General features: G+C 34.9%; 1 protein-coding gene across 2 annotated transcripts in view; it reads left to right on the top strand.

Moving 5' to 3' along the window:
- Positions 1-12,161, top strand: part of Hdx (highly divergent homeobox) — a 116,510-nt gene extending 104,349 nt beyond the window's left edge. For both annotated transcript variants that reach the window (XM_036175712.1, XM_036175711.1), the window contains 3 exons: positions 4,366-4,488; positions 9,425-9,593; positions 10,597-12,161. In XM_036175712.1, the coding sequence (XP_036031605.1) occupies positions 4,366-4,488; positions 9,425-9,550 (249 nt within the window). In that variant the 3' untranslated portion in view covers positions 9,551-9,593; positions 10,597-12,161. The remainder of the gene's footprint in view (positions 1-4,365; positions 4,489-9,424; positions 9,594-10,596) is intronic.
- The last annotated feature ends 1,118 nt before the right edge of the window (positions 12,162-13,279 follow it).

Raw genomic sequence — 13,279 nt, 5'->3', positions numbered from 1 at the left:
GGAGTTCTAATTAATCCCAAATCTTTAGGAGGAAAGTTGATAGACACAATACCTGTGGCATGAGTGACTATATCATAAAATAGGACATCAGTCATGGTAGCCGTTAATACCCTTCCCAGAGATCAAAGCTCTGTCCTATTTGCAACCTTGTGCCTCCTAGCAATCATCTTGTGAAATGATAAGCAGCATGCTGGGGAAGGTTTTCAACAAAAATTAACTAGTCCTTATTTTGTAAAACTCAGTGCCTGCTATTGTCTTACTAGCTGTTTTCCCAAGTACTCCATTTACTTAGGAAAATCTCTGAAGCACACATAAATTACTGCCTGTAATCTAGGAAGCATTTAATAGGCTTGCAAAAAGCATTTCTGAGAAGAAAATGTCTGCAATATTAAATTATCTTAAAGTTGTTTATGCTTTTCAAACATTTCATAAATACCAAAGAAGGGAAATATTTGCATGAAAAATTAGAGATCCTCATATGAAAAGATGCTTTCGTGACTTTTGCAAATATGAACTAATGTTTTTAAAATGTTTTCTGATGGACCATGAGTACAGCTCAGGCAGACTCTGAATGCAAATGAGTCACCATTAAATGATGACAGATACTGCCTGCATTCAAATGACTTTCTGCCGAGTGTGCTGGTACACACCTGTAATCCCAGAATTTAGGAAGTGGAGGCAGAAGGATCAGACAAGTTCACGGGTACCCTCAACTCCACAGCAAGTTCAAGGATATCTTAGCTTTATGAGACTGTATCTTAATGAAAAAGAAAAAGAAAAATAACAATTCAAAAACCTCAACAACAAAATGCAAAATGAAGACTGGGAAGATAACAGAATTGGTAGTACGCTTGCTGTGCAAGCATGAGGACCTGAGTTTGCATTCCCAGCATCCATGTGAAAAGCCTCGCCTGTGATACTTACTTGTAAGGACAGTACTGGAGAGGCAGAGACAAAGGGCTAACTGGGCCTGGCTGAAACAGTGGGTGTTGCAGGAATCCTAGATGGTCTTATTAAAAACCTGGAGCCAGATATCAGGGTGAAAGCTGAAAGATCAGAGAAGCTGAGCAAGCCATATCCACCATCTCTTACCTCACCAACTCCTCAGCCTGAAAGAGCCTGAGTTCCTGTCTCCTCCTGCCTTATATCCCTTTCTCTGCCCAGCCATATCACTTCCCGTCTCAACCTTCCTAGTGCTGGGATTAAAGGTGTGTGATCCCAAGTCTTGGAATTAAAGGTGTGTGCCTGCCACCACTGCCTGGCTCTGTTTTTCTCCTAGACTGGATTAATTTCATGTAGCCCAGTATAGCCTGGAACTCACAGAAATGCAGATGGATCTCTGCCTCTGCCTCTGGAGTGCTAGGATTAAAGATGTGTGCCACAGCTGCCTGACCTCTGTGGCTAGCTAGCTCTGTCCTCTGATCTTCTGGCAAGCATTATTTCCTAGATCACAAACAATATATCACCACAAGTGGGCTTCAGATTCAGTGAGAGACCCTGTTTCAGAAAATAAGTTGGAGAGGAACTAAAGAAAATACTTCATATCAACCTCTGACTTACACTCACTCTCTCTCTCTCTCTCTCTCTCTCTCTCTCTCTCTCTCTCTCTTTCACATACACACACATACACATACACACAGAATAACAGAGAAACACCCACATATGCATATGTGCACACATATACTACACATATACATACCACATACATGTGCATCAAATATGAACCAAAGAAAATAGGAGAAAATCATTTTCTGGTCAACATTTTACTCTCTGTCAATGACTTCTAATAAAAGCCAAGGTTTAGAATTTGCAAAACCATATCATGGCAGAATCATGTTGAATTTCTTTAGAATGCTTACTTTTAACTTAGTTGTGTTAGTAACTGAGTAGAAATTTAGCTTGGACAGATGTTTCACTTATTAAGTGGTCTGGAAGGGAGCAGTTTCATCACATAAATTAAGATTTAAACTGAGCTAATAAGTGATATAGTAAACATGTTCACATATTGGATGTGATTAATACCACAACATCCACTTGACCGAAATTCTAAAATACCCATACAATCAACTAATTTTAATATGTTTTTAGGAAGCTTTTTGAAAAAATGTTGCTTAAAGTCCTGCTGTACTCTGAGACCAGGTTTGCAGCTAGAAAGAATGTTCTGTCTACTTCTACAGTTTTTGTCAAGGAGGTTGATTGATAATTTATTTGGTTTTATTTATTTTTATTATTCATAATTTATATTTTAATTATAAATTGACAAATTATAGCTTTATATATTCATGAGATACAAGGTTATGATATGATTTATGAATACAATGTAAAATAATTAAATCAAGCTAATTAACATATCCATCACTTCAAATACTTATTTCCTATGGTAAGAAACTTAAATTTTCAATGATTGTAGAATGTACATTATTTACAATATTCTGCACATATACTATTTAACAAAAGTAATTATTTTCCATTTGTGAAAACATAAATAGGATTTGAGAACAAAAATTATGCTAAGTGAAATTAGCCAGGTACAGAAAGATAAGTGACATTTTCTCACTTATATTTGGAATCTAAAACAACTGAACTCAAAGAAACAGAGGATAGAATAGTGTCCACCCAAGGCTGCATCATGAGAGGATTGGGAGATGATTGATGGCCAAATGGTGCAAAGCTTCTGGTAGATGAAATGATTAAGTTTATTTGGTTTGCTTGGGATTTGAGCCAGGGTCTCAGTAGGCACCCCAGGCTGGCTTCAAACTCTTAAGTGCTGCTATTAATAGGAATGTACCACAATGTCCATCTTAAAATTATTTATGTTATTATTATTTGAAATATTGTGTATGCTCTTATTTAATCTGTGTACTATATTACATAACTTCCAAGCAGGAAAAAAGTCCATGCAATGAAATTCACCTCTTAAACTGAACAATTCAATGACTTTGACAAGTTGTTTATTCATTGTGGATTAATTACTTTTCTCATTGCTGTAATCAAATACCAGACAAGAAGCAATTTAAGGGCAAGTTTTGTTTTGGAACCTTCCATGTTGAAAGGAATGCATTTTGTTAGGCAGGGAAGGCATGAGGACAGAAGTGTGAGGGCCTTGGTCACATTGTATCTACTATCCACAAGCAGATAGAAGACAGGAAGCTGTAACACATGGAGGCCTCCAGTGACTCACATCATCTAGCAGCTCTAGCTCATAAAGGTTTTACAAGCTTCTGAAAAGCACCACTAAGTATTTAAATAGGAGTCTGTGACAGGCGTTTCAGATTCAAACCACAACAATTTGAGATGAAAGCCTGAACTACTTTCTTTTGGGGGCTATTATGAATAAAGTTGCAAAGAAAATTTGTGTGTTTTCACTGTTTTTAAGTAAATAACTAAAAATTGGATTACTAAGAAAGAACATGTTGAATTTTATGACAGTCAAATATTTTTGAAAGTCACCTTATTATGAGCCTTTTAATTGCTTCATATTCTCATCAGCAACTGTATTTTGTCAATTTCTTTAACATTAATGACTGTAGCAAGCTGGTAGTGGTAACTCACTGTGGTTTGCATTTGCATTTCGTTAATGAAAATTATGTTAAGTATCTTGAATATATAACTTTTTTTGAATATTTTTAGTCTGTTTCTAGTTTTAAATTTCATAAATTTTGATACTCTTGTTTTCTTGTATAAGAATTAGAATACATTTTCTTTCAGTATGTGATTTGTGTCTTAATTTTAGAGTATGTTTCTAATGATCCCTTCAATCCTTTGTTTGTTTGTTTTGTTGTTTCATTTGAGACAGAGTATCCATGTAGCCTCAAACTCACTATATGGTCAAGGCTGGATTTGAACTCCTGATCCTCCTGCCTCCACCTCTCATTAGCTTGTAAAGATTTTATTATTTTAAATTTTACATTAATTAAGTGTACACTTAAAAAAATTTTAGTAATTTCAGTCCCTACTATGTACAAAATAACTTTTAGATTTTAGAATTTGACTTTGTAAATAATACACTGAATATTATTGCATTTTCCATTGCTCTTGTGTTTAACTGGACTCTATTCTTAATCGTAATACAAATGCTAATGAAGTTTGATATAGGAAAGTTGTTTCCAAGAAGATGAGTCTTTCTTGTTTTTCTCTCTTCCTAGAATCTATTTGCAAATTATCTTCTATTGATGATTTGTTTAAAAGGCGCCCTTGAATACCAGGATAATTCCTTCTGTATTTTATAGTCCTGTATGGTTAAATTATGTTTTCTCTATTGTTCCTGTACTCTGATTGCTTTTTAGTTTTATTGTTCATCAGATATATATATATTGGCCTGAGTTTACGTGGGGTAATTTTATTGTTTGGTGTCTTCTCCTTTAGAACGAAGAAGTTAGATTCATTGAAAATGAGCTAGAGATTCAAAAGCAGAAGTACTTTAAGCTACAGACTTTTGTTAGAAACCTGATTCTGGCTATGAAAGCTGATGATAAGGAACAGCAGCAGGTAAGTCCCATGAGAGACCAGTAAGCCACAATGTGTCAAGTTGACAAATGGCATGTCATATTTGGATTCTTCATATCTCTTCATTTGTAGTCTCCATTCTGGCTTGGAATTTCATGGAGCAAATGGTTATTTTATGATCTTTTTAAACATAGTTTTCTTAAGAATATATATTCAGATTTTTTGTATGCTACTAGAGTACAAAGTCAAAATAGCTGATTATAATATTTCCTTTTTTCTCTATCCTTTTATTTTAATTTTTTAATTTAATTTAATTTTTCATATCAACCATGGGTTCCCCTGTCCTCCCCCCTCACGCCCCCCACCCCCATCTTCCCCCCAGCCCCATCCAGCGCCACCCCCATTTCCATCTCCTCCAGGGCAAAGACTCCCCTGGGGATTCAGCTCAACCTGGTAGATTCAGTCCAGGCAGGTCCAGTCTCCTTCTTCCAGGCTGAGCAAAGTGTCCCTGTGTAAGCCAAGGTTCCAAACAGCCAGCTCATGAACTAAGGACAGGTCCGGGTCCCACTCTGCCTGGGTGGTTCCCAAACAGTTCATGCTAATCAACTTTCTCACTTATCCAGAGGGCCTGATCCAGTTGGGGGCTCCACAGCTTTTGGTTCATAGTTCATGTGTTATAATATTTTCTTAATTTCAGGATAGCCTTTAAGTAGAGAAAACCAAATTTTAAAATTAATTTTAAAGAAATTCCTCAAAAATTTTGTAGAGATGGAGCTATCCCAACACATAACCAGATAGCATGTTTAGGGAACTTTCTCTGAATGTAAAATGTGGGCATTTATTTATTTACCCACTGGCAGCTGCTGGAGTTCACAAATGTTGGGATAGTCTCTTCTATAATATGTTGCTCTACACGAAGAAAGCATGAAATTACTTTGTGAAATTATTTGTGACCATAAGTGTATCACATTTTGCAATGTAAGTAAAAATTTTGAGTCCTCCACTCCAAAAATGAAATGCCTTTTGTTTTTTGCTATGGGTATTTGTTTATAAATTCCTTCCAAATTGCATTGGACCCTTCAGGTTTTTCTATACATGCATACAATACAGCCTCAAGAAAAACCTGAGGGTTTTGTAAGTATTTGTTTAAGCCTAATTATATAAAATATTACATTTAACACTAAATAACTGCTAAGTTATTTATCACCATGCTAATTCCTTATCAGAAAAGTTCTATCTGAGTAGTATAAGATGTAGGTAACTATAATTTAGTAAATAGTCTTAGAAGATTTCATTCAGCAAAAAATGTCATAAGTAAAATCACTAATGTCTTATACTCCAAGAACATGGTGCATATATAGCCTATCCCAGACATCTCCAGGGAAAAGGTTAATGTCTGAATATCCCATAATTCTCCTTTCTTTCAAAGAAAGAGGTCTTTATATATTTAACTGATATAGTGAATCATATTTAAACTAGGAGAGTCCCCCCATGAGACTAAAGCCAGCATGAATATTGTTTGTCCATATTTCTGAATTTTAGTCTTTCAACTCTGGCCGTACATAGAGATCACAATACAAAAGCCTTTACTTGCCTTGGATATCTTTATTTAAGTGTATTGCCTCATTATACATGGTTTGCACATTCTAAGGCATAATGAAAATGTGTTTATGAGCCACGTATGGTGGTTTATGCCACCACTCCAGAACTAGGGAAGCTTAAGTATTAGAACTGTTGTGAGTTTGAGTTCAGCCTTGACCATAAACTAAGCACTTACCTTAAAACAAACAAGCAAGCAAAGCACAGCTAAATTAAAATATGTTTGATTTATAAGAATCTAAAATAGATTTTTAAATGAATAAGAGCGATAGTATTGAACATAATCCCAATAGTATCATAGATTTCAAATAACTGTAGAACACACACAACACACACACACAGGGAGAGAGCTCCAACTTTAGGCTAAATTAGAATGTTTTTCTTGTCTGAAAAATCTCATATCATTTGAATTCAGTTCCATAACCAGTTAACTAATAAATGTCTTTGTTTCTTGACATCTGCGAATATCTCATAGACTGAATATCTAGTTCTAACCTCAGCTTTGCTTTGGTTCTTTCCCAAAGACTACCAACAAATAAGAAAAGTAACTAACATGCATTTTGTTTTTCCTTTTCTAGTTTTCTTCTGATAAAAGACTACTGAAATAAGATATGAACACAATGTGGGCTGAAATAGAGAATGATACAAAAATTATACTAAATGCAACAGCCTATAGAATCACAGCTTAAATAGAAACTGTGATTTTTTTCATACTTAAGATTGAAGATAATGATTTTTGAAATATTTTCTCCAAGCATAAATGACACTAGGCGTGGTAGTGACACACACCTGGAATCACTTGGAAATTTAAGGCAGGAAGGTCATGTATAGAGCCTGGACTCTACCTCTAAAACAGAAAACATTATGAGTTATACACACAATTACATATGTGATACTAGTAGTGAGGTTCAAAAGTAATCCAGGTTAAATTTTAAACTAATGATGTTTAAGCCTTGAAATATTCAGAAGTTTATTTCTGGAAATATGTCACATTCCACCTAGTAAAATAGAAATATCTGTCATTACTTTCTTATTTTAGAAAAATATACAGTATTTCTTTCATTCATTTGGAAATGGGTAAGTTGAATGAGATAAGCGATCTATGGAATATTTTGCTCATATAAACAAGTCCAGGGTTTAAAAAATATGTATGGTACATTCTGACTGAAACATTAGATTACCTAAAGGTTGTCTTTTTTCAATCAATAATAGCCATTTTAGCATCCAGATAATGTTGCCAGCATTGCTCTAAGTCATTAGTTATAGTCTCTCCTCCCCTGATAATTCACTGTGTGATCCTAGCCAGATCGATTGCCTTTCTTAAACTTCAATTTCTCTACTCGGCAAGGAGGATAAGAATGATTATCAATTTTACATTCACATCTTAGAGCCTAGAATAAGTATTACAGACACTGACCATGTATTTGGGGAAAGTGTTAATGATCTCTTGGGGAAAAAATGGCACTTGGTCAGACCTTGAAAATAGTTGTTACTGATGAGGAACATATAATAAAAAACATTGAGGCTGTAGATGTGAGTCATTTTCAAAGTGTTTTTTTTTTTCAAAGTAAATGAGATCCTGGGTTCAATCTGCAACATGGGGGATGGGAGAATAGGGGAAATTTAATTATGCTTATTTATATCTATGTGAAAAAGGCAGTTCTAATCATCGGCAAAGATTTGTTTCATGTGCCAATATTGCAGTGTAGTAGAGATATTAAAAAAATTGCAGTGAGATCCATGTATTGTGTTGGAAATTACCTCATATATTGAACATTTTGAATTTTATTCTTACTTTAGTCAGTCAACTATATGCAATGCAATAAAGAAGAAATAAATAGTAATGCTTCTCTGGTTTATAGGTCTCTCTCCACTTGACTTTCCAATATGAGAAGCTCATCTTCAGTGAGCGCCAATTTGAAAGCCTTTCCATCCTTAATATGGTACATTCTAAACTGCAGAGTGAACTGAATCCAGTGATGTATTACTCACATTCTGAACAGCCAGCATTAGCAAAGGCCCCATTGTACCTGAATTGGATCAGCAGTAGCTTACTGTTCTAGAAGAAAATGGTGTGTGTCATATTACCACAGCTTAGTACTCCAGAAAGCATGTGGTATCTTTATGCTATGTTCATGTATAAGTGCACTTAGTTTCAGCAAGAAATCCATGGGTAATTTAGTGGCACAAAATAAATAATAACTTTCTACACATATGGTAGTTTTCAATTATATAGCCTGACAAAAAGTAAAATTTTTCTTCTTATTTGTGTGCTACAAGGCAAAAATTATAGGATGTGTAACTGTTACTATTTTATGGAGGAGAATCCTGTCTTTCAGTGTATTTCATATGTTCCCCCAGCATAGCCTGTCTTTCTTCTTTCTGTTCCTTAATTAGGTAATGACCAGTATACATTTATGCCTATTATCTTAGTTTTTGTTTACGAATACTCCCAAAACCCACAGTACAAGTAATGCTGTTGAAAATTTTCCAGATAGACTATACTATTTTATGTCCAATTTTTTTAATAGTTAAATGGCACGGGCACTGTCAACCACATAGAACTTGATTATTTATTTCTCTAGTATATATACATGTTCTACAAATATAGATGAAACAATTAGAACATGGTCAAACTTAGCTCAAAGATGTTGGCATATCTTAATTGTTCCAGCAAAGAAATGAGCAGATACATTGTTACAGCAGCCATAATTCCGTATTGAACAGGCCCTTACTGGGTGCTTAGCCACCTGTATGGACATAGTCTAGGGGAAGGCAACAAACAAACAAAACCCCACATTGTCTTTTCAAATTGTTAAACTTTTATCTAATGTAAAATAGAAGAATTTCTCCCCTAACTACTAAATTCATTCTTTTAACAAAGAACAAGATAAGTCTTTCTTGAAATGTGGGTTTCCTTAAAGAGTAATATAGCTAAGCATGAGTATTTTAATTAAAGAGTGAAATTTTAAAACCCTTGAGCGGTGAGCAGTAAACACACAAAACTAGTCTGAAAACGACTTACCTCAACCACTTAAAAGACCTTGTTTAAAAATCCTTGGTTTGGAATAGTTGCTTATGTCTATGGCCATGTCGCTGTGAATGCTACTATCTCATCATTACCCTCTGATTTCCCCTTTGTGTGAGATTCTACTCTATCTCATCCACATACTTGGCATCTAATATTTTGTTCTTTCCTAGCATTACATGAAAACTTACTGTTTTAGATAAGGAAATGTGTAAGATCCATAAACAGAAACATTTCTTTCTTTAAATCACAAGAGTAAATTAAAACAAGAGAATTACAACTATTAACATAAAATTGGAAAAAAATCTGTCTGCATACTAATCCAAAATAATTGATTCTTTTTCTGATAAGGCACTGCTGTCAGATTTACCTCCTGAATTAGAAGAGATGGATTTCAGTCATGCCTCACTGGATCCTGATGATACCTCATTCAGTGTGTCTTCTTTATCAGAGAAAAACGCCTCAGACAGTTTGTGATTTGGATGGGGGAATATAATGTATTCTGTTGGATGCCTAACAGGTGTGCATTTCAAGATAACTATATTTTTCCCCAATAACCTTTAACTGGAATAACATACTGTTAAAACAGGCGTATGCTGTGATGGAAGGACAAGATATAGTGGCTACAATAAAAAAAAATGCATGGAAAATGTAAAAGATAAGTGAAATGGTTTTTTAACTTATATAAAATCCTAGAAAAAAATTATATTTAAATTTAAGCAACTCAGCCATGAAATCTATTATATCTGATTTTTTGCTTATTCTTTAAGAAGAATCTTAGTAATAGTTTTAACCAGAGACAAAAAAGTAATCATACTCAACACTCCTAAGTTGCTAAGGCTTGATTGGTCTTCTTTCTGTAGCCATTACATCTTCTTCTTTCATTTTTCCATCATCCATATATATTTTTACTCAGGAAAATGGGCCGAAAATTAAAAACACACCTAAATGTGTGTTTAACCTAGATGAATCCTGGGATTTATTTTCATCTCCTATGAGAATTTGACCTAAGATAATGCTTAGAAATTGAAGCGGTTACTAGGATGTAATTGTATGTTGTTGGTATTCTTCTGTCTAACCCCAAAACTAGGGAGAGGGAAAAATACTCTGGAAAGCAAATTAACCAACTAAAAGCCAAAACATTTAAGTATACAAAAATAGTACTTTATAAGAGTTTTAATCTCAATTCTTGTATACTACAAATGATAAGTATTAATGATTAACATTCTTTTTTTTTTCATGACAGGGTTTCTCTGTGTAGTTTTGGTGTCTGTCCTGGATCTCACTCTGTTGACCAGGCTGGCCTAGAACTCACAGAGATCCACCTGGCCCTGCCTCCCAAGTGCTGGGATTAAAGACAATTAACATTGTACTATATAGTACATTTATATAATTGAGTTAGACAAAATGTTGCACAAATACTTCAAGTTTACCAACGTTTTCATAATATTTTTCACATCTTAAATTTTGTAAAACAGGAACTCAAAATATGCCACTGATATTTGTTTTCTTTTTTATTCTAGTCATACAACTTTGCCACAAAATTTACCTCATTTTCATATGAGGCCTGAACAGAGCCATCAGCCAACAACAATATCATAAAAAGAGTTAAACTACTTTGATTGTTATTAAAGTCCTCTGGATTTCCTGGATGCTAGTCTATGAATACACACCTAAAATGGGCATGATACCCAGTTGTTACTATTAGTAGGTACCAGATGGCAGAACACTATAGACATCTCTTTGCAGATCTTCCCTTCCAGAATACCACATGGGAATAACTAAGGTTCATAGATGGAAAAATACTGGTTTCTGCCTAACCTCACATTGTCATATATTTGTGACTTGGTTGTGTGGAACTAAATTACATGATTAAATTATTATCTAATCCTAAAAGATGAGTGAAGCAGCTAGATAACTGTGTTAGTTGTCATGCTTCAGATCTTTTTAAGTTTTATAACTGTGACTGATTCTGATCTCAGAATTCACTGATACCAATTTATGAATGCAGAAAGGCATTCACAAATGCCTTTAACTTGGAAAGGTCCCTTTCCCACGATACGTACAAGTAAAGTTCACTGATGGTCGTTCAGTTTATTAACTATTTGATTTTTATATTGCTGCCACACAGCTTCTATGGCTTCTTTATCAGCAGAAATAGTTCAGCAGTCAGCTTCATGCCCTTTAGCTGACAGTCATGTGGTTCTTTGCAAACAACTTTTGGTATTCCTTGCTGACAAATCAAATTCCATTCAGGGAAAAGACCACAGAGCAACAGAACGTCAAACATTCCAATTAAGTTTTTCAGTCACATAAAGTTCTCCATGAGATAAAGAGTCCCCACTATATACAACACATACAGACACCATTTCTTTATGACATTGAGGATTAAGACAAGGGCTCCTCCTGTAGCCTAGACTGGCCTTTAATTCCCAATACAGCTGAGGATGACATTGAATCCTGCTGCTCCTGCCTCTGTTTCCCAAATGCTAGGATGACAGATGTGTTTCACCATACCTAGGTTTTACTTCTTTTAGTATGAACAAATTTCTTGGGTCAGACTGCTACCTTTGTACCACTGGTCTGAACAAATTTCTAGTCTCAAATCTCTGCTACAGTCTTCTTCAATGTGTTTCAGTTTATCTTTAAACTCTTCCTAGTCGGTCTTCACTGCAGCGTAAGTACAGCTGAATCTCTGTGTTGTAATACAATTTTATTTTTCACACCTTAAAAATTTGTCACTAAATAAAAGAAAGCATTCATGGAGTTCTTGCTATGGAGAACACACTGTGTCACACAGTGGATTTCTTATCAATCTGTGGATTACAAAAAGGATTAATTCAGCTTCATACAATGGCACTCACTGATAACTCACATTGGGTAGACTGAGGAAAGCTGGGCTCCAAAATACAAAGAAATGTTTCCTGTTAACTTTTTCAGGGATGTTAATTAAATGTTTCAACTAGCACTTGTATTTTATTTAAGGGTTCTAACAGATGTGATTCTTAGAAGGAATCTTATATCTATAATTTTGGGAAGACACATAAATTGTACATTTTTTTTTTTCGAGACAGGGTTTCCCTGTGTAGCTTTGCGCCTTTCTTGGATCTCGCTCTGTAGACCAGGCTGGCCTCAAACGCACAGAGATCTGCCTGGCTCTGCCTCCCAAGTGCTGGGATTAAAAGTGTGCGCCACCACCGCCCAGCATAAATTGTACCTTTATTCCTAAAGTTTTATTAACATAGAAGGTATATGTCCTAACAGTCTACTTAGGACTACTTTTATCCTGACATTTTTCTTTCTGTCACATAATTATATCTTTTATCAACATGGGAATTAAAACACTTAAAATATTAGTGGGGATGTTCTATAGTCAGACCCAAAGGAAATAGTTGCATCAGTGCAAAAATAATTATACTTTCGCAGATTGAATACATAGCACAGACCTCAAAGAAGATCAAATACTGAAAGAAATATTATAAAAATGGGGAACTAGCTTGGCATTTGCACAAGGACCCAGCTTCAATCCCAAGCACTTCAGGAGGATAAATATGAAACTACTATAATGGAAACATATTTTTCATATATATGTACTGGATTTGGTTTTGAGATTTTTTTTAATCAAGAAAAAGGACAGCTTTTGACTGTTTTCATGAAGACATCTGTGGATGATAGTGAAAATCAACTAACTAGTATTTTTTTCTTTAGGGCTTTGACAATATTATAGCATATTACACTGTCAGAAGTATTGTTCAGAGAAGCAAAAGTAAATGGGAATTTTTTTTCCTACTTAACTGCATTTAAATGTTTACGCTTAGGATACCAAGCAATTACTTAGCATATCATGTATATCTGAGAGCACTCACCTAAAATGTGGGTTAAAAACAAACCCTGCAACAGTAACAACAAAAAGAAGGCACCTTCCTCATTCAGCCCAGCTAAAATTAGTTACAAGAAAATGAGAATTGCAGTTGCCTTGGAGAATAGGAAAATTAAGACATGCAAAGAAAATGTTCAAAGAAAATTGGCCTGTTTCGGGAACCTGGGGATGTTTTGTTGTAAGGTCAGCTATCAACAGGGCTTTTACACTGCAACGTAATCAGCCATAGAAGTGTTTGTTACTGTTGGAGAAAAAAGGCTCTGGCCCAGTCACATCCTCTCTTCAGTACACCGTTAACATGGAGACCTCAAAAGATGACCTGGAGT

The sequence above is a fragment of the Onychomys torridus genome, chromosome X (assembly GCF_903995425.1).
Source record: "Onychomys torridus chromosome X, mOncTor1.1, whole genome shotgun sequence".
NCBI lineage: Eukaryota > Metazoa > Chordata > Mammalia > Rodentia > Cricetidae > Onychomys > Onychomys torridus.
This window is presented reverse-complemented; position numbering and strand designations above follow the sequence as displayed.